At 37.4% G+C, this 24,859-nt stretch overlaps 1 protein-coding gene across 3 annotated transcripts in view; it reads left to right on the top strand.

Annotated features, from left to right (window-relative positions):
* The first annotated feature begins 1,248 nt into the window (after positions 1-1,248).
* PDS5B (PDS5 cohesin associated factor B) overlaps positions 1,249-24,859 on the top strand; it is an 81,846-nt gene continuing 58,235 nt past the window's right edge. For all 3 annotated transcript variants that reach the window (XM_069882422.1, XM_069882431.1, XM_069882412.1), the window contains exons 1-7: positions 1,249-1,374; positions 5,099-5,302; positions 7,588-7,674; positions 7,769-7,866; positions 9,057-9,183; positions 16,156-16,236; positions 18,778-18,918. In XM_069882422.1, coding sequence (XP_069738523.1) covers positions 1,267-1,374; positions 5,099-5,302; positions 7,588-7,674; positions 7,769-7,866; positions 9,057-9,183; positions 16,156-16,236; positions 18,778-18,918 — 846 coding nt within the window. In that variant the 5' untranslated portion in view covers positions 1,249-1,266. The remainder of the gene's footprint in view (positions 1,375-5,098; positions 5,303-7,587; positions 7,675-7,768; positions 7,867-9,056; positions 9,184-16,155; positions 16,237-18,777; positions 18,919-24,859) is intronic.

Below are 24,859 nucleotides of genomic sequence, written 5' to 3'. Positions count from 1 at the left end.
ATAGAACATGTTGTGATATTTTTTGGGGGTGGGTGATGAGTATGTTTCATGTTCCAGTTCTTTGCTTGGGCCAGTAAATCCCTATTATGGCGGTCTGCACCATCCTCTTACAGAACATGCTTCTAGCCCATCTGTCCTTGTGGATTCTGGTTGATTTTTACTTCTGATGTTATAGTTATGAGGAGTTGGAAGTCTACATAGATCCTCCTTGTGTAGGAGGTCAGTAGGAAGAAAATACCTGACTTGGAATTCGCAGTTCAGGAAAGTGGTGGCTGTGAGAAACTGTTTCAGACTTTAAGATAAAAATTCAAATACAATTTCTTTGTCGTTGCCTTGATATTTTTATTTTCTATGTTGCATTCTTGACTTTTAACTGCCCTGGTACAGTTTTTCTTTCCTAACATCCTAATTATCCCAATGCATGTCATCTATTTTTTTTTCACTTTCTCTTTGTAGTAATTGCCTTTATGTAAGTAAAGCTTTCAACTCGGCTTCATTCTCTACCGCAGTGTCCCTTTGCATAGCTTAGAATGGATAAGGTTGCAGTCTGCATTTGCGTCTATTTAAACGGACTGAGAAACCAAGTGACTGAGTTGTTTTCATGGCTGGAATTTAGGAAGATGGTACCATTACTTTTCTGCCGTCCTTTGCTTAAAAACTTGGCTTTATGGCATAGAGGAAAATTTTCAGTTTGGCCCGCTCTGTTCCTGTCCCTACTTCATTCTCTGTCTGCTGTTTGTCTGGCAATATTGGCAAATGAAAATTAGTGCTGTGTAGCACTTCAACAGCACTGCTACTTAGACTTTTGGAGAAATATTGCTCTATTTAGTCATTTGGAAAACACTAAGCACTGTCCAATTTATGTGTCTGTTCTTGGAGAGCCTAAAAATCCAAGCTGGCTAGGATTTATTACTATGTGGTGGTAATGGTTCATGCAGTAAGATAGGAAGATTCTTGGTTGCATTTCTAAGTGTGAAGGTCAAATACATTCAGGAGTGAGGAGTTTTAGCTTTTTCTTGTTGTATACTACTTGAAAGTTTTTTTTATTTTAGTATAGGACAGTGCCTCAATAGCAATGGTTTTGATATCTGCTGCAATATAGATTACTGTAAACAATACAATCTTCTGTCCTGTTTTCTCCTTCTGTGGGTTTTGTTGATATATTTCTGGTGGATTTTGTTTGTAAAAGTGTGATAGTTTATAAACAAACTAGCTAAACAACATTGACTTCTTAATTTCTTTTCACAGTTATAAAATCGTGGAATCATGGCTCATTCAAAGACAAGAGCCAATGATGGAAAAATCACGTATCCTCCAGGAGTCAAAGAAATCTCTGATAAAATATCTAAAGAAGAGATGGTGAGAAGGCTAAAGGTTAGTAAGCAAGCAACTGCATATTGAAGCTTCTTGTATACAGCATTCAATGATCCTGTTACTGCATTTTCTCTTTGAAAGGATTATTTCTTTTTGCTTTACCTTTTTTTCTGCTCAGAAAGGGGAACTTTAAGTCACTTGTCCAAAAATATTTAATGAGCTAAAAAATTACAAATGGAAATAAGCTATAATGATTTCAGTTATTACTTAAATTCTCTTTTTGCTCATACAGTAAGTCAGTACTTAGAGAAACAATACTGGAAGACGTGGAAAGAGATAATTGACAAGTAACATGGATGCCTCAGAATACATTCTTTTTGTGCATTTGTGCTCTTTGGATTGATTATTTTATTGAACCCTTTATTATCATTATTTTAGCCTGTATCATAATAGAAGTAGTCTTTGATTATACTACTTTCTTCTGTTTCCTGAATTTCTTGACTGCTTTATTAGGCCTAAGTCAACAAGAAGATTGGGGAGGTTTGGGTGGTAATTATGTTACTACAGTTCTTTGTGTACTTATGTACGCTCAGCAAAAAGACAGGCCTGTTGTACAGGGGGAATGCCTGCTACTTGGGCTAGTGCCGTGAAACGGGGAGCAGATGTGAGAGAGGAACCTTGAGTACTCTGGCAACTGAGAGAGCTGGGGTTGTTTAGCCTGGAGAAGAGGAGGCTGAGGGGAGACCTCATTGCTCTCTACAACTACCTGAAAGGAGGTTGTAGAGAGGAGGGTGCTGGCCTCTTCTCCCAAGTGACAGGGGACAGGACAAGAGGGAATGGCCTCAAGCTCCGCCAGGGGAGATTTAGGCTGGACATTAGGAAAAAATTTTTCACAGAAAGGGTCATTGGGCATTGGCAGAGGCTGCCCAGGGAGGTGGTTGATTCACTTTCCCTGGAGGTGTTTAAGGCATGGGTGGACGAGGTGCTAAGGGGCATGGTTTAGTGTTTGATAGGAAGGGTTGGACTTGATGATCCGGTGGGTCTCTTCCAACCTGGTTATTCTATGATTGTATGATTCTAAGAGCTTAATTTGGAGTTTGTTTTCTTAAGAAGTAGTTTTAAATCACTTGGAACTACTGGTAAATGAACAAAACCCAATAAACTCCAAAAACTCAAAGATTCCTTTTCCCTTCCCCCCGCCAGTAACCTACTCATGCCTTGGGAATTGGGCTAACAGACCTTAGTCAGTGTATGCATTCTATGATATTGAACAGAGGATGACATTTATGCCTTCATAAATAACGCCTTCCTAACAGAAAAGGTTATTTGTTAGTACTTGTGAATTGTTTTTCCGCTTGTGAAATGCACACAGGTTTTGCTGATGCTTTTTTTTCTCCTACAGTTTCATTTCATTTTTGGCCTTGAATGTCTAGTCTCTTCTGTCATCTCTGTCTTGCAGGAGAAGTGTACTTTGCAAAATGTCCTATATTTCTTGTCAGCTGTTTATTCTGGCTGTGAATTCATTGGTACGCAGGCAGGGAGAAAACCACATGGTGATTCTTCTGTGAAGGGCTGGATGATTTAGGCTACACCACAAGTGTATAGACCTACAGTATAAACACAGTTTCAGGTGCTAAAAACCAGGAGTAGATAAATAAGTGAACTATTAGCCTCTTCATTTCTCAGACTGCCAAATTCATACAAACATTAAGGAAGACGCACTTTCCTCTGGATTTTATTTTGATTTACAGGCAGATAGTTTGCTAATAATAATATATTTATATAAGTTATTGGGAAATCTGAGAATAAAATGGGAAATATGTGTAAGGAATTTATATGTTAGCATAACTTACCTCAGAAGTGTTCTGCACTTCTGATCCATGCCATCTCCGAGTTACATTAGATTCAGAAAGGAGATAGTTTCTATCTCATGAACTAGCACAGAAGTGAGAAAGAAGGTGATAAACACTTGGAAATGATGAATAGTGTGAGAAAAACTGTTTTTTCAGTGTCTTTTTACAAGCAAGAGCCGAAGTGTCGTCTAATGAGATGTATTAATTTTAGATGAGCAGTCTAACATACTTTCACATAAGGTATATCACTAAATCCCAGAGCTTGTTACTGTAGAAAGATGTAAGAAAAATTGAATGGGCTAAGAAATTTGGGCCACATCTGGAAGATGAAGCTCCAGGAGTATTAATCATGGTGGTCTTGGTGTGATTTCAGGCTCAGAAATCCTCTAGCCTATTGCTTTGCAGGGAATTAGAAAGGAATACTAATAGAACTACCTTGTTTTTCTTTGTTTTTCCTTAAACACTGTGACAGATTGCTGTGGATACAAGTTGATTGATTTTTATTGTCCTTGACCAGTATGGAAGTACATGTTGTGAGGAAAGAAAAACTGAAGGTTCATTTCTTGAATAGACAAAAACCATACTTGTGGCAAGAACTCTTGTGACACCCGAATATTTATTTATTAACTTGTTATTTATATAAATCTAACTGCTTTCCATAGAGGTGAAAACAATTCTGATATTTAAAGTACTTTACTACTGTTCAAGGGCACCAGTGCACCTCAGCAGGTTCACCTCGTCTTTGACTGGTGAGGACTCTGTTTATCTCTCAATGGAAGTTGTCTTTATAAACTACTAATCTTTTGTGCATTTTAGTCAAGAATTCTTAATATACTTTAAAACTTCACAGCTGCTATGATCCTAATTTTGCAGAAGTTCTTCCTTTTTTTTTAATAAAAAAAGGTAGGTTTTGTTGCTATGTGATCAATTATAGTTAAATTTGGAGGGCAAAAAAGGTAAACCAGACTTCAGCAAAGTAAAATAATTTGTAAGGCTTTAGGGTTGTAGTTGGTTTTTATTTTGTCTTCATGGACATCATTATTGTTGAAAAATAACTTTTTCTGCACTGGTGAAATAGATGTGAGTTTTGATTTTAATTCTCAGGATTGTGTAATTAAGCCTTTATTACCATTTTGTTAATTTTGAGGAGGCTTGAGCTCCTTAAAATAACTCTGCCTTTATGATTCAAATAAGAAATTGGAGAAAAGCATTACTTTGTTTTGCTGATAGGTTTTTCTTTTCTGAATACTTTTAAAATATAAGAATTCTCAAAAAGTTGCAGTTACTAGTTATGGCTTTTCTTGCTTTTACTCTGTTTAGGGTGTTAAATACTTTGTGTCCCAGACTTTTCTTCCATGACTTTAGTATACTGGATCCTAATATTAAAAATGGTCATTTGGGTCCTGTTGGACAACTTGCGTGCTGCTGGGCTGCTCTGGGTTTATATGTTTCTGCTGTGCTTACTGGGCTTCTGGACAATACAAGTGATAAACTTGTACTTAGAGCAGTACTAGAGAAAAACCTGAAATGAAAAAGAAGGAAAATAAGTTGTAAACATAAGTACTTTAGGGAGAAACAAACATTTTATATTAAATTTTGTTGTTTTCCCAATATTTTAGTGAATGGCTGTAACAGGGAATTTTGTATTTGTTTGAATTGGCCAGCTCGATTATGTGGTTTCTCAAAAAGAGGTGTGTAGTACTGCAGCAAGTTTTTTGTAACTCTGTGGAGACTGTGTGTTGGGACACTCAATAGACGACTTGAATAGATCCTTCCTGAAAAATAAGAGACTGGTTATCCAAATGAGTATGACTGCATTGCTAATAATGCTTCTGATAGAAGTTGGATGGAACCAGAAAAGGAACTTTCAGTAAGGACTGTATTATGAAGAGTACTTAATTTTATGTACTGACATCTTTATCTCCTTTTAGATGGTTGTCAAAACGTTCATGGATATGGACCAGGACTCTGAAGAAGAAAAGGAGCTCTACCTAAATCTTGCTTTACATCTTGCTTCAGATTTTTTCCTCAAACATCCTGATAAGGATGTACGTTTATTAGTAGCATGTTGTCTTGCTGATATTTTCAGAATTTATGCCCCTGAAGCTCCATACACTTCCCCGGATAAACTAAAGGTAAATTGAATTAACCACTTTGTTTTTTGGACTTTTTTTTGTTGTTTTGGTTTTTTTTTTCTTATTCTATCCCAGGTTTTTAAACTGAGTGATTGATATAATCGATTATAACTTTTTTTTCCCTCTCCATTTTTCCTGGTTCAGCCTATGCAATCCAAGGTTTTCAGCTGATTCAGGAATAGAGGTGTTTGTTTAGGTTTAATGTTCATCAGATACAGTGATATATAGTACATCTTTCAGTGTCTTGTACAGCTTAGGATTTGTATTGAAAATAAATCTTTTATTGAACTGCTGTTGGGATATGCAGATAATGGTCAGTTACTTCAGAAATACGTCTGTAGCCTTTATCCTAATCTCTTGCAAGATAGCTAATCCTTCAATTGGGAGAATACCATTGCTGTTTCCAATTAAGCTATCAAGAGATGATTACTCTGTTTTTATAGATAAAGGCTTTGTTGGAACAAAGAAAAATATTTTTGTGTAGGGAATAATTATTTCTAATGTGAATTGGAAAATTCTGCAACTACAAACATCACTGATCCCACTAGATGGAGATGGTTGGTAGAGAAATGCCAGGTTTGATAAGGCGGTTCAGATCTGCCCCATTTGTTTCAGGAAAAAAAATGTAAATTTAGATTGTTTTGTTTGTTTTTTGGTTTTTTTTTTCAAATAGAAATCTAACTTTCTTTCCAACTTAGAAAATAAAACTACTTCCCTTATACAGTCTGAACCTAGAGTGATAAACCAAGTGTAACAGAAAATCCTCCAGAGGAAAAATAACACTGAAGAATGTGTACTTTTTTTTTGTCTCCTTGGTCTAAGACTGTGTGGTCTTTTTTTGTTTGTTTTTTTTGTATGCCTGGTTTTTCCACAGTAGGATAGAGAGATGGTTGTGGTGGAAGGTGGATCTGCTTCCGTGGAAGAAATCACTCAAGTTTTGATGTAGTGGTTGCACCAAAAGGGCTTCATAAGTAGGGCAAACACTGTGGTTTCAACTATAGTACATACTTTGTTACCAGACATAGTGGAGAGACATCTTGTGATTTCTCTTAGCTGTCTTTTCTTAATTCTGAACTGTTACACTTCCTTACTTCCTTGTCTGTTCAGAGCTCTATTCAAGTAACTTCCACTGTCAGCATTCAGTTCTGTCACCTGTGTAGATTTTGGAAATCAGTTTCTGGATGCAGATTTCTAAACACCTTTTGAGAAATAAAGGACAAACCATAAAGACCATTGCTTAGGGCTGTTGAGGTAGGTTTTTGAAAGCTGTTTCTGCTGAACACAGCTTTTGTGGTTGCAGGACAAACTCTTATTCAAATGTCAGGGTTCCCTCCACTTCATGACAAAGAGGTTAGAGGAAGAATGCTTTCTCTTGGGTTATATAGTGGCACTATTTTTACCCAGTGTTTAACATTGTATCCATACTGCAACTTTGAGTCTCTTCTAGTATGTCCCCTTCAGTCTGGGAAAAGCCTGGAGCCCAAATCTAGTTTTCTAGTAGGGAAGATGTTCTAATTGGTATTAAGACAGCAATCCACAAAAAAACATTCAGTGTTCTTCCTAAAGTTGAAGTATAAGCACTTTTGGGTTTAAGAGTCTGAATTCTAAAGGTGACTTGGTTTATGGAGTTTGAAGTGAAACCATGCTGTGCCCTTTGTGAAACTCAGTGCTGGCTTAAAGAAACAACCTTCCTGCATGGTTTCGTTCTATTCGTAATCAACCATTTGTTCCTTAGAACCTGCTTGCTTTTATTCTGTGTAAGACTTTTTCTGAAGAAGTTTTCTGGTGCTGGAAGTTCAAAAAGGAAGCAAGAGAAGCTGGGGTTATTGGCTTTTGCAAGAGATATGATCTATGTCAGCAGCATCATGATTGACAAATGCACAAACAATAGAGTGTAAACAACTAGTTAAATTCTTAGGAAAGCTGCAGGTGTCTACTGCTTTTTTTTCTCCTCGTGTTGAAACCTATTACAGTGTAAATTGTTCAGAAGGACAATGAATTTTACATTTTTAGTCTTGTCACTTCTTTGGAAAAGAAAAACATTTGCTACCTTAGGAAAAAACTTTTGCTACCTTTCTCAACCCTTTAAGGAAACATGAGGCATTTTAAAATTACTTATTGGTGTTTTCTGAGATGAAGGTTATCTTCTTTTGGATAGTGAAATAGGGTGTCTGTCATTGCCGCAAATTTCATAGTAATGAATAATACTAGTAATTTATAAAGATGATTATTTTTATTTTGAAAGTTTTATTTCCATTGATTAATCAACTATCATTTCTTTTCAGGATATATTTATGTTCATAACACGGCAACTTAAGGGTTTAGAAGATACAAAAAGCCCCCAGTTTAATCGTTATTTTTATTTACTTGAGGTAAGCTTCATAACTTATTTTGTAACTGTTAAATGTAGTTTTTCTACTTAATCTTATATTAATGACTCCTTTTATTTTTTTCTTTTCAACACAGAATATTGCTTGGGTCAAATCTTATAACATATGCTTTGAATTAGAAGACAGCAATGAGATTTTTACACAGTTGTACAGAACGCTGTTTTCAGTAATAAAGTAAGTATTGCTACCCCCAATTATGGTATAGTATAGTATCGTGTGGTTAGTGTTGGATTTTTCTAACCTAGGTGTTCAGTTTGTTGTGTGATTTCTGTGAATGGACTTGGTGGTCTTAAAGGTCTTTTCCAACCTAAGAGATTCTGTGATTTTAGTATTAACAAGCTTAGTTTTGTAATTCAGTTCAATTAAAGGTAGTAGTGTAAGTGTAACATGCTGTCAGTTTTGCCTGCTTTAATTAAACAAGACACACTGCAAATAATTTTTTTTTTCCAAGAAACTTACTTTGGTTGTCTTTTTACTGCCTTTATCTTACTCTGTTCTTGAAATTGAAAGCAAGTGGTGCAAGATTTAATGCTAAGGAATTTTGAGGATTATTGCTGTAAAAGTGTGAGTCAAAAAATAGTGGACACTGGAAGATACTGCTAGAGATCATCTGGTCTGCCCACCTTGATCAAACCAGGGTCAGCTAGAGCAGATTGCCCAGGACCATAACCAGTTGGGCTTTGAGCATTTCCAAAGATGGAGGCTCTATGGCCTTAACTGGGCAACCTCCTAGTGGTCAATCACCCTCACTTTTAAAAAGTTTCTCTTTCTTATGTTTAAATGGAATGTCCTGTATTGTACCTTGTGCCCATTGCCTCCTGTCCTGTCACTGGACGCCACTGAGAAGAGTCTGTCCCTGTCATCTTTAAACATATTAAACATAATATGTATTTAAACATAATAACATCTTCCCTAAGCCGTCTATTCTCCATACTAAAAAAACCCAGATGTCAGCTCTTTCAGCCTGTACTTGTATGAGAGCTGCTCCAGTCTTTTGATCATCTTTGTGGCTTGTTGTTGGATGTCCATGTCTCTTGTACTTGGAAGCCCAGAACTGAACACAGCACCCAGATGGAGTCTCACCAGTGTCAAGCAGAGCAGAGGGGTATTCCAGTACACTTACCCCTTCATAGTAGGGACAGATACAGTCCCCTTACTTTTTTGATACATTAGTAAATGAAGAGGGCATGAGATTCAAGAATGCTTTGTATATGCAGCTGAGAAATATAAGTGTTTTGATTTATAAAAAACCTTAGTATTTGATTATTATATTCATTGTTGTTTGGCATTGCTGTAGAGAGTAGTCTGAATGGAAGTTCACTTTGTATGAATAGTAGACTGAGAATTCCTGTTTTTAATTTCAGCAATGGTCATAACCAAAAAGTACACATGCACATGGTTGATCTGATGAGCTCTATCATTTGTGAGGGAGATACTGTGTCGCAGGAGCTTTTGGATACAGTGTTAGTTAATCTAGTGCCAGCACATAAGGTAAGACTTAATCCTGGCTTAATTGTTTTAGTGTTCTGGTTTTGTTTTTTTTTTTTTTTCGTAATTGTGGTTTGTTGAATGTGTGTATTCATATATTTAGATTTCACTGAGGGAACAGCTGTAGCAAATGTGTTCCTATTACTTGGAATGATTTTTGGCAAACAAATAAATTGTAATAGCCAGAAAATTCGGTAGAGTTTCATTGCATTGGTTAACTTGCTATGACCCAAAGTATAAGTGGTCATAGTAATCTAAAAGCTTTATTGTCATATGGATTTATAAACAGGCTTTTTATATAGGATCAGAACCCATAGACCTTAATGAAAGAGATACATTATATTCTTTGGAAAGTTTTTAATTAATGTAATGCTGTATGAACAGTTCAAACTAATGTGCTGTCTTAAGTGGGAAGGAAAAAGTTGTTAGGACTGTGCATTTGTAGTTGGCTGTCATATTTCAGAAACATTGATTTGATGTTATTGAAAGCCACATCAGTATGTTTTCGATGCAGCTATACAATGAATAATGAAAAGTGTCCTGCAGATGAAGTGAGGAAAAACATCAAACTTTGCATATGTTGTAACACTTCAGTGTTTAAAAAGCAAGGAAGACTGATTTCTGGACAGTTCTGGCTGTCATCTGACAGGTGTTTGGTTTTTTTGAGGTGTGTTCAGGAAAGGGCTGACACTACTTATACGTTTTAGAAACTACAGTAAAGTTAAGTGGATATTAACTGAGAGATTTCTTTTTCAGTTTCACAATTTTTTTTTTCTTTTTTTTCTTTTGAACGGTGGTGTACTTAAAGTAACTGAGTAGGCTTTTTGTAAGGTGCTCTCTGAAGAATACAGCAGGTAGCACAGCATAGTGTGTCTTACCATAAGCCATCAATTTCAGTAAATAAATGATGCATAAATTATTTTTCTTTTGGCAGTGAAAGACTAAATGCCTAGTATGGATCAGTCTCAAAAAGTTTTAGCTGTGTTCTTCAATGAGTCTAGTACTTTTGAGCCAGGACCAGACTGAAATTTGTGTGGCTCAAACTCAGATTTATGAAATAAAGTCTTGCAATACAAGAAACAAAAGCAATACTGTGCAGAATACTTCAATTTGTATTTTCTCAGTTATTAAGTGTCTGTTGTTTTATTGTGTCACCTGTGTTCAACTTGATTTAACTGTGCTATTTTTATGATTTTTTTAAGTTGAATAATTTGCATCCTGTTAGACTGGTTGTAGCATTAAAACAATTCTGCTTTATAGTGGATATAAAGTTACTGACTGAACATTTTAATAAGATAACGTATTTGGGGTTTTGGATTTTCTTTTACTTCTGTTTTAATCAAACTGGCTGTTTGGATAGGATTCTAGTTTATAGCTTGCTTTCTAACTGCCACAGTTTCATAATTTTAGACCATATTCCAATTACTTTACCTTTGTATTAATTTTTTGTCAAAACCTTTTTCATACTAGGGGAAGAAGCTTCTAATGATTTTATGTTTCATGTCAATGTCTTCATGAAGTGTTTAGTTAAAATTTTGGAGCTTACATGGTCGTTGAACCACTTTCTGTGGCTACTGGTGTCATATTTAAAAAGTGTAATGAATTCAGAGTGAGATTTTTTTCCACTCATGTCTATCAAGCACTAAACTACAAGGGGGTTAAGGATAAGGTCCCCCATAAAGAACAACTGTGTCTTAGCTGACCTAGCCCTTGAGCTGTACAGGCTGTGGAAAGGGAAGTGGAAAAATCAGACTGACCACAAAAATAGCATGATAGCAAGTGTTGGTGTGATGATGAGTAGGAATCCTTATCTATCCACATGTCCTGGGGACCAAGAGAATATTTTGATGGAGTTGAAGGAGTGATTTGTTGCTAGCTCAGGTTAGAAAGTTATCAGATAGAGGGACTGTTGTAGATAGGACAACTATGTAGCAAGTGACACAGGCAAGTGATGTATTTTTAATACAGCCAGAAGGAAGATCGTGCATGTGAGAGAATATGGAGTGCCCTTGTGAATTGAATAACTGTATTCCAGAAAACAGTGGTAGAACTAGTATGACTTCTGGTTTATCAGCAGTTTTATAGGATAACACTAGGTTGAAGACTTGAAGAGCTTAATCTGTATAATTTATCAAAGGAGCAATCTGCAAGTATGTGAGCTCCTTTAGTTTTGGATCCCAAACAGTAAGGTCCAATGGCTGAAATTCAGTCAATGCCAAAATTATATGAATATTCACATGAGTTGTAGCAACTAGTTGAATGATATACAGAAGGTTTGTCTGACGCTGTTACCCCTTAAAATCAAGGTCAGTATTTTTCCTAAGGGGACTATAGGATATGATCTAATAAGCAGTGGTGCTAGCAGGACGGCTGCAAAAACTCAAGCGTAACGAGCATATACTGGGGACATGATCGTAATTAATGATCACTGAAGGAGCCTAAGCTGCAGTAGCTCACTTCAGTTTGTCATCCGTCACACTTAGCCAGGAAAAAAGCTATATTGGTGTAAACCTGAATGATAGTGGCAGACGCTAATATCACAAAATGGGTACATTAGAGGCTTGCTTGAGTAGGACAGCAGGTGTGGGATGACTTAATAAAATGGCAAACTTAACTTTTGTGACCATGTGCTCAACTCTTAATTTCCTTTATGTTCAATTTTTTCTTTTTGTGTTTTTTTCTTTTCTTTAAAACTCTACTGAAATTCTTTTGATAGAATTATATTAGGAGGGTATTAAATACTTAAATAGGAAACTAAACCCAGAAAAGACCAGAAGCAAGGGGGAGGTAGTCAATATGAAAAGACAGGAAAAATCAATAGTTTTCCTTTCCCCTTTATTTGTCTTTTTAGATTATAAAGGCTTTATGGCAGCACCTGTAAACAATTCTGTGTTTGTGCAATGTGTTAGAAAGCAAATTGTACCTTTTATTTTCTTGAGTGTTTGGCGAAGTGTTCCATTTTCAGCCTCAGAGGTACTGCAGGGAAGCCTGCATTGCACATTCCCCATACTTTGCATGCTTATCTTTTTGAAGCATGCTATTTACAATTAAATTCCTAACTTTCTTTGCTAGGAACTTGCTTAATAATAAGTGCTGTCTATCTTCGCAACAATTCAGAAAAGCTTTTTCTTTGTCAACCATCCTTACAAACTCATTTCCTTCCCCCAGTGAACGAGAGAATCTGTTGAAACTGTTTAGTCAAGTGCTCTAGGAGGTCTGTCTGTGGCATCCTAGAAGTCTCTTTTAGGTAGTAAGTGTAACTTCTTGGTTCTCTTGCAGAAGAGCTGTTATTCTGCTTTTTCATGGGTGGTTCTTTGGTTTGTCCTTACCAATCAATACTTGCTTTTGCTTTTTCCTTCAAAATGTAATAATTACTACTGATGGCTTTAAGTGGTATTGCCAGCTGATGGCTTAGTTTACTACCCAATTCAGGACTGTGGGAAGCTTATCTCCTCTGGATGCTTACATGCTCTCAGAGGCATCCTGGTTAAGATGATCATCCCTATCAGCAAGGACTTTCTTAAATCATTAAAAGATCTTGAAACACATGTAATTTTTTTTCCTGAATGTATAAAAATATTTAAGAGAGGATAATGATAGGATTTAGATAAACACAGGGAAAAAAATTGTTAAATTTGGTCTTGTACGTGTAAAATTTATCCTTCAGGCAAAGTTTAAAGTATCTTTGGGGCTACTACATTAGTCAGAAAGATGGATTTGAATTTTTGCAGAAGATCGCTGAACCTTTTGGGTAATTGCCCCGGTTGCTTCTGTTTTCATTCCAACTAAGGCAGTCTCACTTCTTGTTTCTGCTTTTAGCATGAAGCTGGAAAAGGGAGAAGAAAACTTTCCTGTGTGCTTTTAAAACTTCTTTGGCATTGTTATTTTCAGAAAGTTCAGCCTCTAGGCATTTGAAGGCCCTGATTATCAGCACAATTAAATCAAATGTGTGAGGCATGAAAAAAATAGCTGACTTCCTCATTCCAGTTGTGTTCTAGTTTATTTTTTTCTCTTTGTGGCTTTTTTAGATAGGATCAAGTGTAATATGAATACGTTACATGGGGTTGCAAATAGCTAGTTCTAGCATTTATCTTGGGAAACATTAGGGTATTGGGAGATGTTTTCCTGGCCTTCAGTGGCATAATTATGAAAGGTCTCTTTTCTTTCAGCCTTCCTTTCCTAATGCTATGTGTAGGAATTCATGTTTAATTTTTTAACCTTTATTTATTACTAGTTGTGTAATTGAATTATGCAGCATTTTGAAAATGAACTGCCATGTGAAAAATACAAGCTGAAACTGTAATAATGTGGACCTAAACAGATCGCCTGTTGGGCCTCTGCTGTGCTGTTTGGACTTGTTTTGCTCATGATCTAGAGTTCACTCTTAACCAGGTGACAGCTGTTTTCTTTGTTTCGGTGGAGGTGAACTGTGGAAGTGGAGAAGGTTTAGAGCAAGAATTGCAAGTGGCATTCATTTCGTCTTAGTTATTTGTGCCTTTTACTTCCTGAGCAGTGACAACTCCAGCTAAATAACAGAAAACAAATGTTTCAGATGGAAATGCCTTGAAGAGCAATCTGGCATGCAGAACCCACTCTTTTCTGGAACATGGAACAGCTATACAATTTTGCAAGACTGCCAGGACTGACCCATGTATCTTGATTAGATAAGGAGAAAGAAAATTACCAGGATGTTAGCATCTTGTGTAAGACTTCAAGTATCTTTGCTGAATTGGGGTTTTTATTCACCTTCTGTAGTGGACCTGAGTGAAACAGATAACTTCAGGCATGAATCTTTATAGTCTTTTGACTTCAATCACCTAGCTTGATTCTATCAGTAGGCAAGTCAAACGCTTCTTTTGTTTCATATTAACAGAAAATATTAACCTGTTCCACTGTTGTTTAAAAGCTCGTGGTCCTACACAGTTTTTGCAGTTATAGATTATACCCTCCATCTCTTTGCAAATCACACAGAATCACAGAATAACCAGGTTGGAAGAGACCCACCGGATCATCGAGTCCAACCGTTAAATCTCCTCCTTTTCATTCAGATAGGTACAAAGAACCAAGCATATTCATCCTCGTGAAGAGAAGGCTTCAGCAATACCTTATAGCGGCCATCCATACCTGAAGGGGGCCTGCAAGAAAGCTGGGGGAGGGACATTTTAAAAGGGCATGTAGTGGTAGGAGGAAGAGGAATGACTTTAAATTGGAGAGAGGAGGTTTAGACTAGACATGAGGAAGAAATTCTTCATGGTGAGGGTGGTGAGCCACTGGCGTAGGTTGCCCAGGGAAGTTGTGAATGCCTTGTCCCTGGTAGTGTTCAAGGCCAGACTGGATGGGGCCTTGAGCAGCCTTGTCTAGTGGGAGGTGTCCCTGCCCATGGCAGGGGGGTGGAACTGGATGATCTTTAAGGTCTCTTCCAACCCAAACCATTCTATGATTCTGTATGCAAATAGATGGCGAAAATCACAGAATCACAGAATCACAGAATAACCAGGTTGGAAGAGACCCACCGGATCATCGAGTCCAACCGTTCCCATCAAACACTAAACCATATCCCTCAGCACCTCATCCACCCGTGCCTTAAACACCTCCAGGGAAGGTGAATCAACCACCTCCCTGGGCAGCCTCTGCCAGTGCCCAGTGACCCTTTCTGTAAAGAATTTTTTCCTAACGTCTAGCCTAAATCTCCCCTGGCGGAGCTTGAGGCCATTCCCTCTTGTCCTGTCCCCCGTCACTTGGGAGAAGAGGCCAGCACCCTCCTCTCTACAACCTCCTTTCAGGTAGTTGTAGAGAGCAATGAGGTCTCCCCTCAGCCTCCTCTTCTCCAGGCTAAACAACCCCAGCTCTCTCAGCCGCTCCTCATAAGGCCTGTTCTCCAGCCCTTTCACCAGCTTTGAAATGATTCTCTATGGCAAAGAAATACACAGGGTATGGCAGTGCATCTTATTTGCTTTTTGTTATCCTAAAAGGAAGCCTTTTTTCCTTCTCTGATTGAGATGTATTTAAAATAAGCAACCACAAACTGCCTGTTTTACTGCTTTCTTGTAAATGGAATATACAGGCTTTTTTTTTTTTTTTCACATTGCAAAGACCAATCTAAATCGGGGAACTATATTTTTATGGAGACTACCTATTAAAAGGCTATATTTTCTCTGGTATTGAAGATGTTTCCTTCATGCTTCTATGTGTTGACCAAGTCTGCAGCAGGTGTCACAAGGATGGAGTTGCTTTTTCTTCAGAAAACTTTTGAGAAATAATTGTGATATAGAAATTGGAGAAAGGATGTAGCAACTAGAGGGTGGATAACGCATCCTGGGAAGGGAAAGGAACAAGGATAGAGCAATAACCCAGTTAGACAAATGGAAGGATGGGAATGTTGTGTGGTGGTAGTTTTTTATTATTTTTTGTATTAGAGATTCATCAGTTTGTATCCTTCATCCTTTTTTGCTCATGGTCTTAAATTCTAGGTATTATTTTTTCTTGGCTATCTCAGTCAAACAGACTGAATATCGTTGGAAGATGCCATGGAGACACTGTGGCGGTGCTTTTTAGGTGCCTGCTTGGTGTAAGGACAGAATTGTGCTTTCTGCCACAATCCCATCCAGAATCTTGCTTCTACAGTTACTGTAAATGCCTTCAGTGTTGCTTTATATCACTTTGCTGTTTCTTGGGGAAGCTGATAAGGAGCAGCAGTGAAATGCAGGAACTGACTTCACTGAATGTCTGGCTTAGATGGGCAACTGAAAAGTAAGCCCTGATTTGCCAGGAAAGAGTTTTCTCAGTAGTATCATTGGAGGCTACAAAGTTCTGTTTAGACTAGGCTTTTTTTTACCATATTATCTTTACTACTGAAAGTATAAAAGGAACCGACTGTTTCTTTGATGTGTTTACCAATACGTATTAGCTTTAAATTCTATTATTTTTAAAATTAATGCATGTGCTTAAAGTTTTTTTGTGTTTTTTTCCCTGCAGAATTTAAACAAGCAAGCGTATGATTTAGCAAAGGCTTTACTAAAGAGGACAGCACAAGCAATTGAACCATATATTACTAATGTAAGTGATGACTGCAAGCAAATATAGAAATCAATACATTTTGTAAATGAGCTGTATCCTAAAAAGAATGAATTGCATATTGCCAAATAGGACTGTAAAATAACTCTTTACAAACTCTCAACTGTTCTTTGAGAGTTTTTATATTAATGAAGCACTGTGTAACCTGTCTCTTTGAGTCTAATTGTGTAGCATATAGAAACTACTAATGTCATAACAATTTTCATTTCTGAAGTGCAATGGACAGTTTGCTTTCTGCTGTCTTGGGAGACCTTGGACGTCATTTCTTAATGTGACCAAAAGACCACATGTATTCATATGTATTATTCTGATAAAAATACACCAATGCATTGTTCCTGTGTCAAAATTCTTTTTCTAGTGAGGAGATGAGACTATATAGAAGGTAGAAATGAAGACTGAGCAGAATTTTAATGTTATTGTCACAGGAAAAGAAGAGGAAACCAAGTCTAAGAATAGCTAATTAGTAAGAAAATGAGCAAGTGGATTGAGGGTTGTAGCCAAGTTCAGTGTAGACATCATAGACATCGCCAGAGAAGAGGGATGGCAGAAAGTAATGATCAGCCAGGAGTCTGCTCTAAATTAAGTTGCACGATAGGGGGAGGTGGAATATCACACTTTTTTTAAGTATTGAAGGTTTTAGCAGGTCCCATGGCAGCTATCCAAAATCTCAAGAGCTTGAAAGCAGTATAAAATTTTCAAAGTTTTGTGTTGCTTTCAGACTTATACCACTTTGTGGTACTTGGAAAGTGGGTACCTTCTAAGACTTTAAAAAATTCTCAGTGAAAACTCTTAATCCAAAGCTGTTTGTCAAACCTGCTGTTTGGGAAGGTATCATTACATGGAAATGTGGTTTTTTTGTGTTGTTTATGAAAGGTTAGATTACAAACTGGGTGACATTTTATGGGTTTTAAGGAAGTCTGTGCAATAAGAATCTTCCTCCTATGGAAAAGATGTACATGCTTTTTTCTGCTCTTAGTTTCCCACAAATGGGAAATAGCATGGTGTCTGGTTTCTTTGTTTTGAAAGTTTCTTTCTCTCTTTAAATATATTAAAGACACTGTAGAACTTGGTTGCCTAACCAGGAATATATATGTTCCAGGCAGCTCTGTATCCAGAAAAGGAAAACTTTATTTCAAGACATCATGGAGTCTTTAACTTGGAGGCTATTTCATAGAATCACGAGGTTGGAAAATACCATTGAGGCCAACTGTACCTGTCCACTACTAAATCATATCCCTGAGCACTTCATCTCCCCGTCTTTTAAGCACCTCCAGGGATGGCAGCTCAACTTACTTTCTAGGCAGCCTGTTACACTGCCTGATAACTCTTTGGAGAAGAAACTTTTCCTAATGTCCAATCTGAACTTCTCCTGGCACAGTTTGAGGCCATTCCCTCTGGTCCTATCACTTGAGCGAAGGCACCAACACTGACCTCTCTACAATTTCCTTTCAGGTGGTTGTAGAGAGTGAAAAGGTGTCCCCTCAGCCTTCACTTCTGTAAGCTAAACAACTCCAGTTCCCTCAGCCGGTCCTTGTATGAAATGCAGTTATTTGTTGTTGTCTAGACAGTGTTACTAGAAACTGTTCACTTTTTCTGTTACGTCACTTCTTGGGGTTCACTTTCTAACCTTAAAAAGTGGTACTTTTCAGGTTTTTAGTTTCCTTACTGATAGGATTAACTTTGTCAGGTACAGAAGGTTGTGCTGTGCATCTGTGCCAAGTTTGGTAGTAGGAAACTGAAGTGCCACTTAAGTGGATTCTATTCCCTTAGTGGCAGGTGAAAATACTATGATTTCTTTAGCCACGCTTGTTTTAATCCAAAGAGAAGAAAAATTTTCCAAATAACGTCCTACCCCTTATGAGTAGGGATGGCAAACTCCTATTTGGTTGCTTCTTGCCCACCTGTTATGAGAGGATGTAGCTCTTAAGTAGTGTGGAACTAATGTTTTATATTAGAACTTTTTTTTCTTTAATGAGAAGTATGAAGTTACCCTCAAACCCCCCAATTTTACCAAGAAAAGATTATTGTTTTGTAGATGGCTTATGGTGATTGTAAATATAAATTCTGGAACAGTCAATTATTAATTCCTATGCTTTTACTTACAACTTCTTAACCTGTCAGCTGTGTGGTGTAGTAATTAGGCAGTTGTTTCAGCCTACTTTCAACTAAATGTTAGAATGCTTTTAAAGTAATTGTTCTCAGTAGTGAAATAACTTTAAATGTAGTGACAGTATAAAAAGATCTGATGCCTTGGAACTCCTCTGAAGTTGTGTTTCTCTTAAATTATTTGTAGGCTTACTGTGGTAAACTAAACATCACTTTTATGTATTTTCCTTTATGTATACCATTGAGTATAAAACAATGATCTAAATCCTGATCTATGCAAGACCTGTCTCCCCTTTTTTTTTTTTTTTTAAATTGTGATGGAATTTAATGCTGTAAGACTAAAGGGTAGATTTAGTGGTAGAGAAGCATAGAATTTATAAGAGTGCATATTGATGTATGCTATGTTTCATTTTCCAGTTTTTCAATCAGGTCCTCATGCTTGGTAAAACATCCATTAGCGACCTGTCAGAGCACGTGTTTGACTTGATTCTGGAGTTATACAATATAGACAGTCACCTCTTGCTTTCTGTTCTGCCACAGCTTGAATTCAAACTTAAGGTAAACTCTTATACTTTCTATGTATTTGAAATGTGTGCTTTGGTTACTGATGTGATTTTTCTTTTCTTTTACTGATAAGTGCATCAAATTATTTGGCATATGTAACTAATACTTACATGCAAGACATAATCTCTGCATTGTTTAAAGAAAAAAAAACAAACCTTCAAAAAGGTAGTCTAACTTCAAATGTATTGCCTATAATGCTTGTGTGTATATGTTTGGGTTTTGGTAGTTTGGCTTTTTTTTTGCTTGTATCTTTCAGGCAATAAATTGAGAATATGGATTGTTTGTTCTGTGGTTTACTCTAGTATTTATTGTGAAGGGCTTTAATATATTGAAAGTACCATGTGCTGCTAGCTGTTCAGAATAGTGAATTTTGTCAGGGAAAGTTGGGCTCCATGTTAATGAAACTGATGGTCTGACAATTTTGTCCAAATAAAAGATCTGTGACAGGTGGATACAGAGCATTGGAGTCTTTAAATATGTCTTGTAGTCATTCCTACAATGACTTCTATGATTTTTTCATACTGGTGTCTAGCATGCCGTCTATCTAGGTGCTAGCTGTCTATTTCAAGAGGTATTTTTCTTTTTAACTTTCTACCATGTCAGAGTGTCTCTGGAGAAACTCAGTGTAGCAGCTGGTACTCTCTTTATTCTGTAGTCCTTCTATTCTGTTTGTCATTCTATGGGGTTTCTGTGGAAGTGGGGAATTGGATTAGTTTTGTATTACTAAGTTTGAAAGTGATTTCTCGATAAACTTGAGAGCTAATGTGCAGTAGACAGCTTCTAAATTTGCATTTATTTTTGTTGTTGAGGATGGATTTTTAGGTTTGTAGAACCTTTGGCCTCTTCTCACTGCAATAGTTACTATCATAGTGGCTTGTTCATGCCTATTATTTTTTCACTAATGTTCCTAGGCAGGCACATCACACTTGGTGGATGAGTTATTTTTTGGTGGTAATACATTCCCATTCATGTTTCCAGAAGCATTTGGGTTCAATTCACTGCTTGCTGTCTGTGCCTTAAAGCAGGCCTTTTTCAGCCTTTAATTCCTGTTCTTGCAGAAAATGAACCGTTGATCGTTCTCAGTCCAATAAAAGCAGTACTTCTGCTGCTGAAGATGTTGTCCAAGAGCTTTCGTCTTAACTGCTGCCACATCATTTTTTTTCACAGCCATAATTGCAGTAAACTGCCATCATTAGGTCTGTTTTAAAACTGCAGGTTCTTGAATTGTCTTCTTGCTCTTTCATTGACTTTTTCAATGCAAACTTAGTTTTGTATCCCATTTTACCACTGTAATCAGCAAGTCTGGTAACCCAACACTTAATCTTTTTTCTTCCCCAAACTGCTGTACCCCCAAACAACTTCTGGTCTCTTCTTTCAACTGGGTGATTCCAGCCCTAAGCATTTCTATGTGTTCTTTGTGCCTCTTAATTTATGCTACATTTTTTCATGTTTGCATTTCTGTTCTTTGTTACACTCTTTCTAGATTATAGACATGCATTTTTTTGGTTTTTTGTATCCTTATCCTTGAACCTTAACTGTAGTTTTCTCCTTGTGATCTGAACCCTGGAGGATAAGGTACTTCACCTTTCAGGTTTGTAAGATCCAGTTTAACAGTGTTTCCAATAGACAGGTCAGTTTTGATAGTTGCAGTCTTAACTGCTCTTGTTCCTTGATGTCTGCTTGAACTCAGTACAGTATGGGGTTATTCTAGAAGGATGGTACAATTTCTTTTTAATCGTCTTGCTGCTTCAGGTGTGTGTTTTTGAAGCCCTAAGTTATAAGGACAAATAAAATATGCCTATTTTATCCTGTTGACCGTCCAGTGTAGTTTGACCCATGGGGAAAAAGCCCAACCCTCTATTTGAAATATGATAATCTTGGTTTAAATCCCAACATTGCCCAGAGAAGTCGTGGAGGCCCCATCACTAAGTGTTCAAGCTCAGGCTGGATGTGGCTTTGAGCAACCTGATCTAGTGGAAGGTGTCTTTGCCCATGGCAGGATATTGGACTGGATGACCTTTTAAGGTTCCTTCCAACCCAGACCTTTTAGTGGCTGAGAGGTTGGTAAGATCTTTCTGTGACTAAAGGGATATTTAGAAGTTGAATGTTCCAAAATAGGAATGAGATATGGTTGGCCTGTGATTTTTTGAGATCAACACAAGTTCATTCTTTATGCAGACCTGTCAGTGATGATTGTATTTCCACTCCAACAGTAGCTGTGGCTTTGTTCTAACTAGCAGCAGTTAGTATGAGGCAATTTTAATTCAAGTTTAGGTAAACAGCACATTGCTGTGTTGAGAAGATAGGGTGAATTCAGTGAAGCTCAGAGGGCTTACAGTAGAAGGCAGGTAATGTTTTGCTGCTTTGAATGAAAAGAAACTGGACAAAGTTGTTGTCCAGTTGTCAACAGTCCCTGTTGTCTTGACAAAGCCTTGGATCAGGTGGGTGCTCAAGGAGAAGAATATGCTTGGCAATCCATATTGAAATATGGGAGAAAGGAGATATCCTTTTGAGTAAAGGCCAGTTGAAGGTAATGGCAGAATAAACATGCATTTCATTGAGCTATGTGAATCCCTCAGAGCTGCCTGAGTGGCTTTAAATTTTTTGGATTTGGTCCATAGTATTATGTCTTTATCAACACCCACACTTTAAGAGCCTTGCCGTTTGAGCTCACTCTCCGTAGACTCTCTACTAGATATTTAAAGTAGAAGTTTGTGTAGTGTATTTATGTTAAATGCATAGTTTCATAGGGACATACAGTTTTTATTCTATCGGATTGTCTGATATGGCTCTTGAATATACATATGTGATACCAAGAGTCGCAAATATTCAAATAATGCTTATGGGTAGTTGGACGCTTACTGTATTCCATTATCTCATACAGCTACTTTGCTGCTTAAGAGGTTTCTATTACTCTTAAAGCAGATGATGTTGACGGAAAGCTGTGGCTGCCTCAACTGTTTTGTCAGCTTTGAGGAGAGGAGATGTGTCAGAATGATCTCATCTTGCTTACATTGAACACATGGAAGTGGGCATATGTGTGCTTTTCAAATACAAATTAGGTAATTGCTCCCTGTGTTTCTGAAAATGTACGTTTTCTTTCTAATTGGCTTTAAAAGCAGTGAGTAAAAAGCACGTTTGGCTAGTTAGTGTGGACATTGGACTTCCTCTGAGCAAGACAGCAAGTGTTCTGGCTCACTTTAAAGCTGATGCTTTAAAAAATATTTTCAGGTACAAACTTGGTGAGTTCTGTATCACTCTGAGCAGAACCAAGTATTTTTGGATCATTTCAATTAAATTGGTTTAAAAGAAATAAATCAATTTCTTAAAGCATTTTCCTATGTTCTGCTGCAGTTTGGGCCTTTTTTATCCAAGAGCTGTTCTTTATAAATTCTTTTTTCATTGTCTAAAATGTCTTTTTGCCAGTAGAGAATGATAAATGGCTACTTTAATACAGATTAATAAGATTTTGGTTTTTTTTTTTAACTAGTCCTGCCATGTAAAGCCTAAAGAACAATGCCGCAGTAGGGCACAGGACTTTAAGTCTTATTTCCCAATTCATTATAGGCCTCCATATAATAAAAGAATGATGTGACTTGGGATTTCCAAGGGCAAATTTTATAGAACTTGATTACTGACAACCTGAAAAAGATTCTTGACTTTTCTTGGGATGTCAGTTTGCAACAAAGTGTGAAGTAGGACAAGACAGGAATTCCTGGAAGAACGATAATATGGTTAAAGACTTCGAAGGATCATCCTTAAGAAACTCCATCTGCATGCGCTAATTGTATACGTATTTTGCTTCCAGTTACTGAGTGTTTAATGAGAAATATAGTTTAGTTTGTTCTTCGTTCCTTCTTACTTGAGATGCATCAAGGATGCAGATGTTGTGATCCTGGAGCTATGTGATTACTGATGAATCTTGTTTGGTGAATGGGATGAGTCAGTTTAAACTAAGGGGAGCCTTTCCGGCAGCTCTTCACCCAAAGCAAAATGCTTATTCACATCCATTTATTTCTAATAACGTTGCTGAGACTGAGATTTACAGTGTCACCAACTTTTTCTCTGGAGCAAATTGAAATACCGAGCTGAATATAAAAAGATCTTGATGCTGATAAAGAAATACTTCTGTGCTGCCTGCCTTTTTGGTTCTATGCACACATTCCTCCATTTTCTTACATTTGGCACTGCTGGGCATTTTTTTGGTATACTTTATCTCAAGGACAGTAGATGTCAGAGACTTTGGCTGGTGTGCCACTTTGATTTCCTCTTAACATGATTAACTTCTGGAGCTTAGTGGGCTGATGCATGAAGCATTATCAGCCAGTGACACCTCTGGATGGAGTAGATAGACTTGTTTTGTAAGTCTTGTAGAGATGTCATCTTTATATAACCTGTTGCATTTTGGACAAGGAAGGGGAGTGGGCTGTATAGACGTGTAGTTGGCTTTTAAGGAATTTTAAGGGCATGCTGTAGAACTGGTACACATTTTTCTGGGAGAATGCGTAAGTATGGTGCTGTTTGTGGACAAGCTGTGTTATCAAGTCTTCTGGGCTCTTGCTCTTGAGTCTGGCTCATCTCAGTTGGTGGTCACTAGTTGTCTTGTACAACAGTTACAACCATCATTATCAGGTGCCAGTGGGGATTATCTGTATGCCATTTTGGTGCTGTCCTCTTTATTGTTTCTGTGTAAGAGTGCTTAAAAGTACATCTCTGGTATGGAGTAAACGGCATGTTTTGGTTCCATTTAGTAGTTAAAAAATAAGGTCTGGTAATTCCTGGGTCAAGTTACTGAAGAAATTGTTTCTAAAGCAAAGATTCATAGGTAGAATACAGTGCATGGTGTTATCGTCGCCATATTGGAAAAACTATCATTCTGTCTTAGAATATGTGCTTCTGTAATGCTGGTAGATGTACCCCTTCTTGCTTAAGAAAGGCTATTTGCTGTCTTTTTTTGAAGATTGCGTGGTTGTTGTGATGGAAAATTCAGCAATTGTATAAAATTCACACAGAGCTGCAGAAATTGGATCTCAGTCCTGCTTGGTAGTAAGTTGTTGAAGTTTTAACAGTATCCTGTTGTTGGCAGTTCATGTGCCAAATGTGTCTGACTAGGGGCCACTCCAAGTAATCATTTACAGAGAATTGTAACATTACTTAGTGGGAGGTCATGTCCAGGCTTCTCTGGTGAATATGCTTGCGTTATGGCTTGTGAGAACTACTGAATATTGTCCAAGGACAGAATGAAAACTGACATCTGTTGAATGTGCTCCTGTTTCATGACTGCAAGGGCTGTCATGCTCCTTTCCATAAATTCTAGTTAGAGTGGAGGATGGGGGAAGGAGCTTTTGATCTCAATTGTTCCAGTTTTGAGGACCTTCTCCTGTTCTTGGAATATGCTGAAAGCTCTTTGTGTTCTTGACTTGTTCTTTCAGGGATTGGTTGCCTGTTTCATCTTGACCTTAGTGTGCTTGGTCTCACAATATGGGTGCAGGGTATTTCTTTGGTAGTGACAGTGTTTCTCTAAAGTGATTCTTCCTGGTATCAGCAACTTTCCCACCAGTGGTATGTTCTGTACATGAACCAAAATTTCCATGTAGTATCTTATTTCTATACTTGTAAACATTTTGTGGTATGTTTTCAAAAAGAAGTGGTGGGTGTTGTTTTCTCCCAACAGCCAGGGAAATTTCACTGAGACATCTCCACTGCTTTCTAGTTTATTAGGCTGCCTTGTTCTCATGTGTTTGTGGCTGGTAGGAATTTGAGGATGCGAACAAATGTCTGGGCCTGTGATTCGTTACTTGTAATGACAGGATCAAAATCTCTTGCTCTCCATTTCCCTGAACTTCTTTTGCGGTCTTTGTGCCAGGAAGCCTCTTGATCAGCCTTCATGGGATAAAGGTCTTGTGGAAGTTCTAAGCTGTCTGTTTGAGCATGG

This window comes from Phaenicophaeus curvirostris, chromosome 1 (genome assembly GCF_032191515.1).
Source record: "Phaenicophaeus curvirostris isolate KB17595 chromosome 1, BPBGC_Pcur_1.0, whole genome shotgun sequence".
NCBI lineage: Eukaryota > Metazoa > Chordata > Aves > Cuculiformes > Cuculidae > Phaenicophaeus > Phaenicophaeus curvirostris.
The sequence above is the reverse complement of the archived record's forward strand: the minus strand, read 5'-3'. Positions and strand labels throughout refer to the sequence as shown.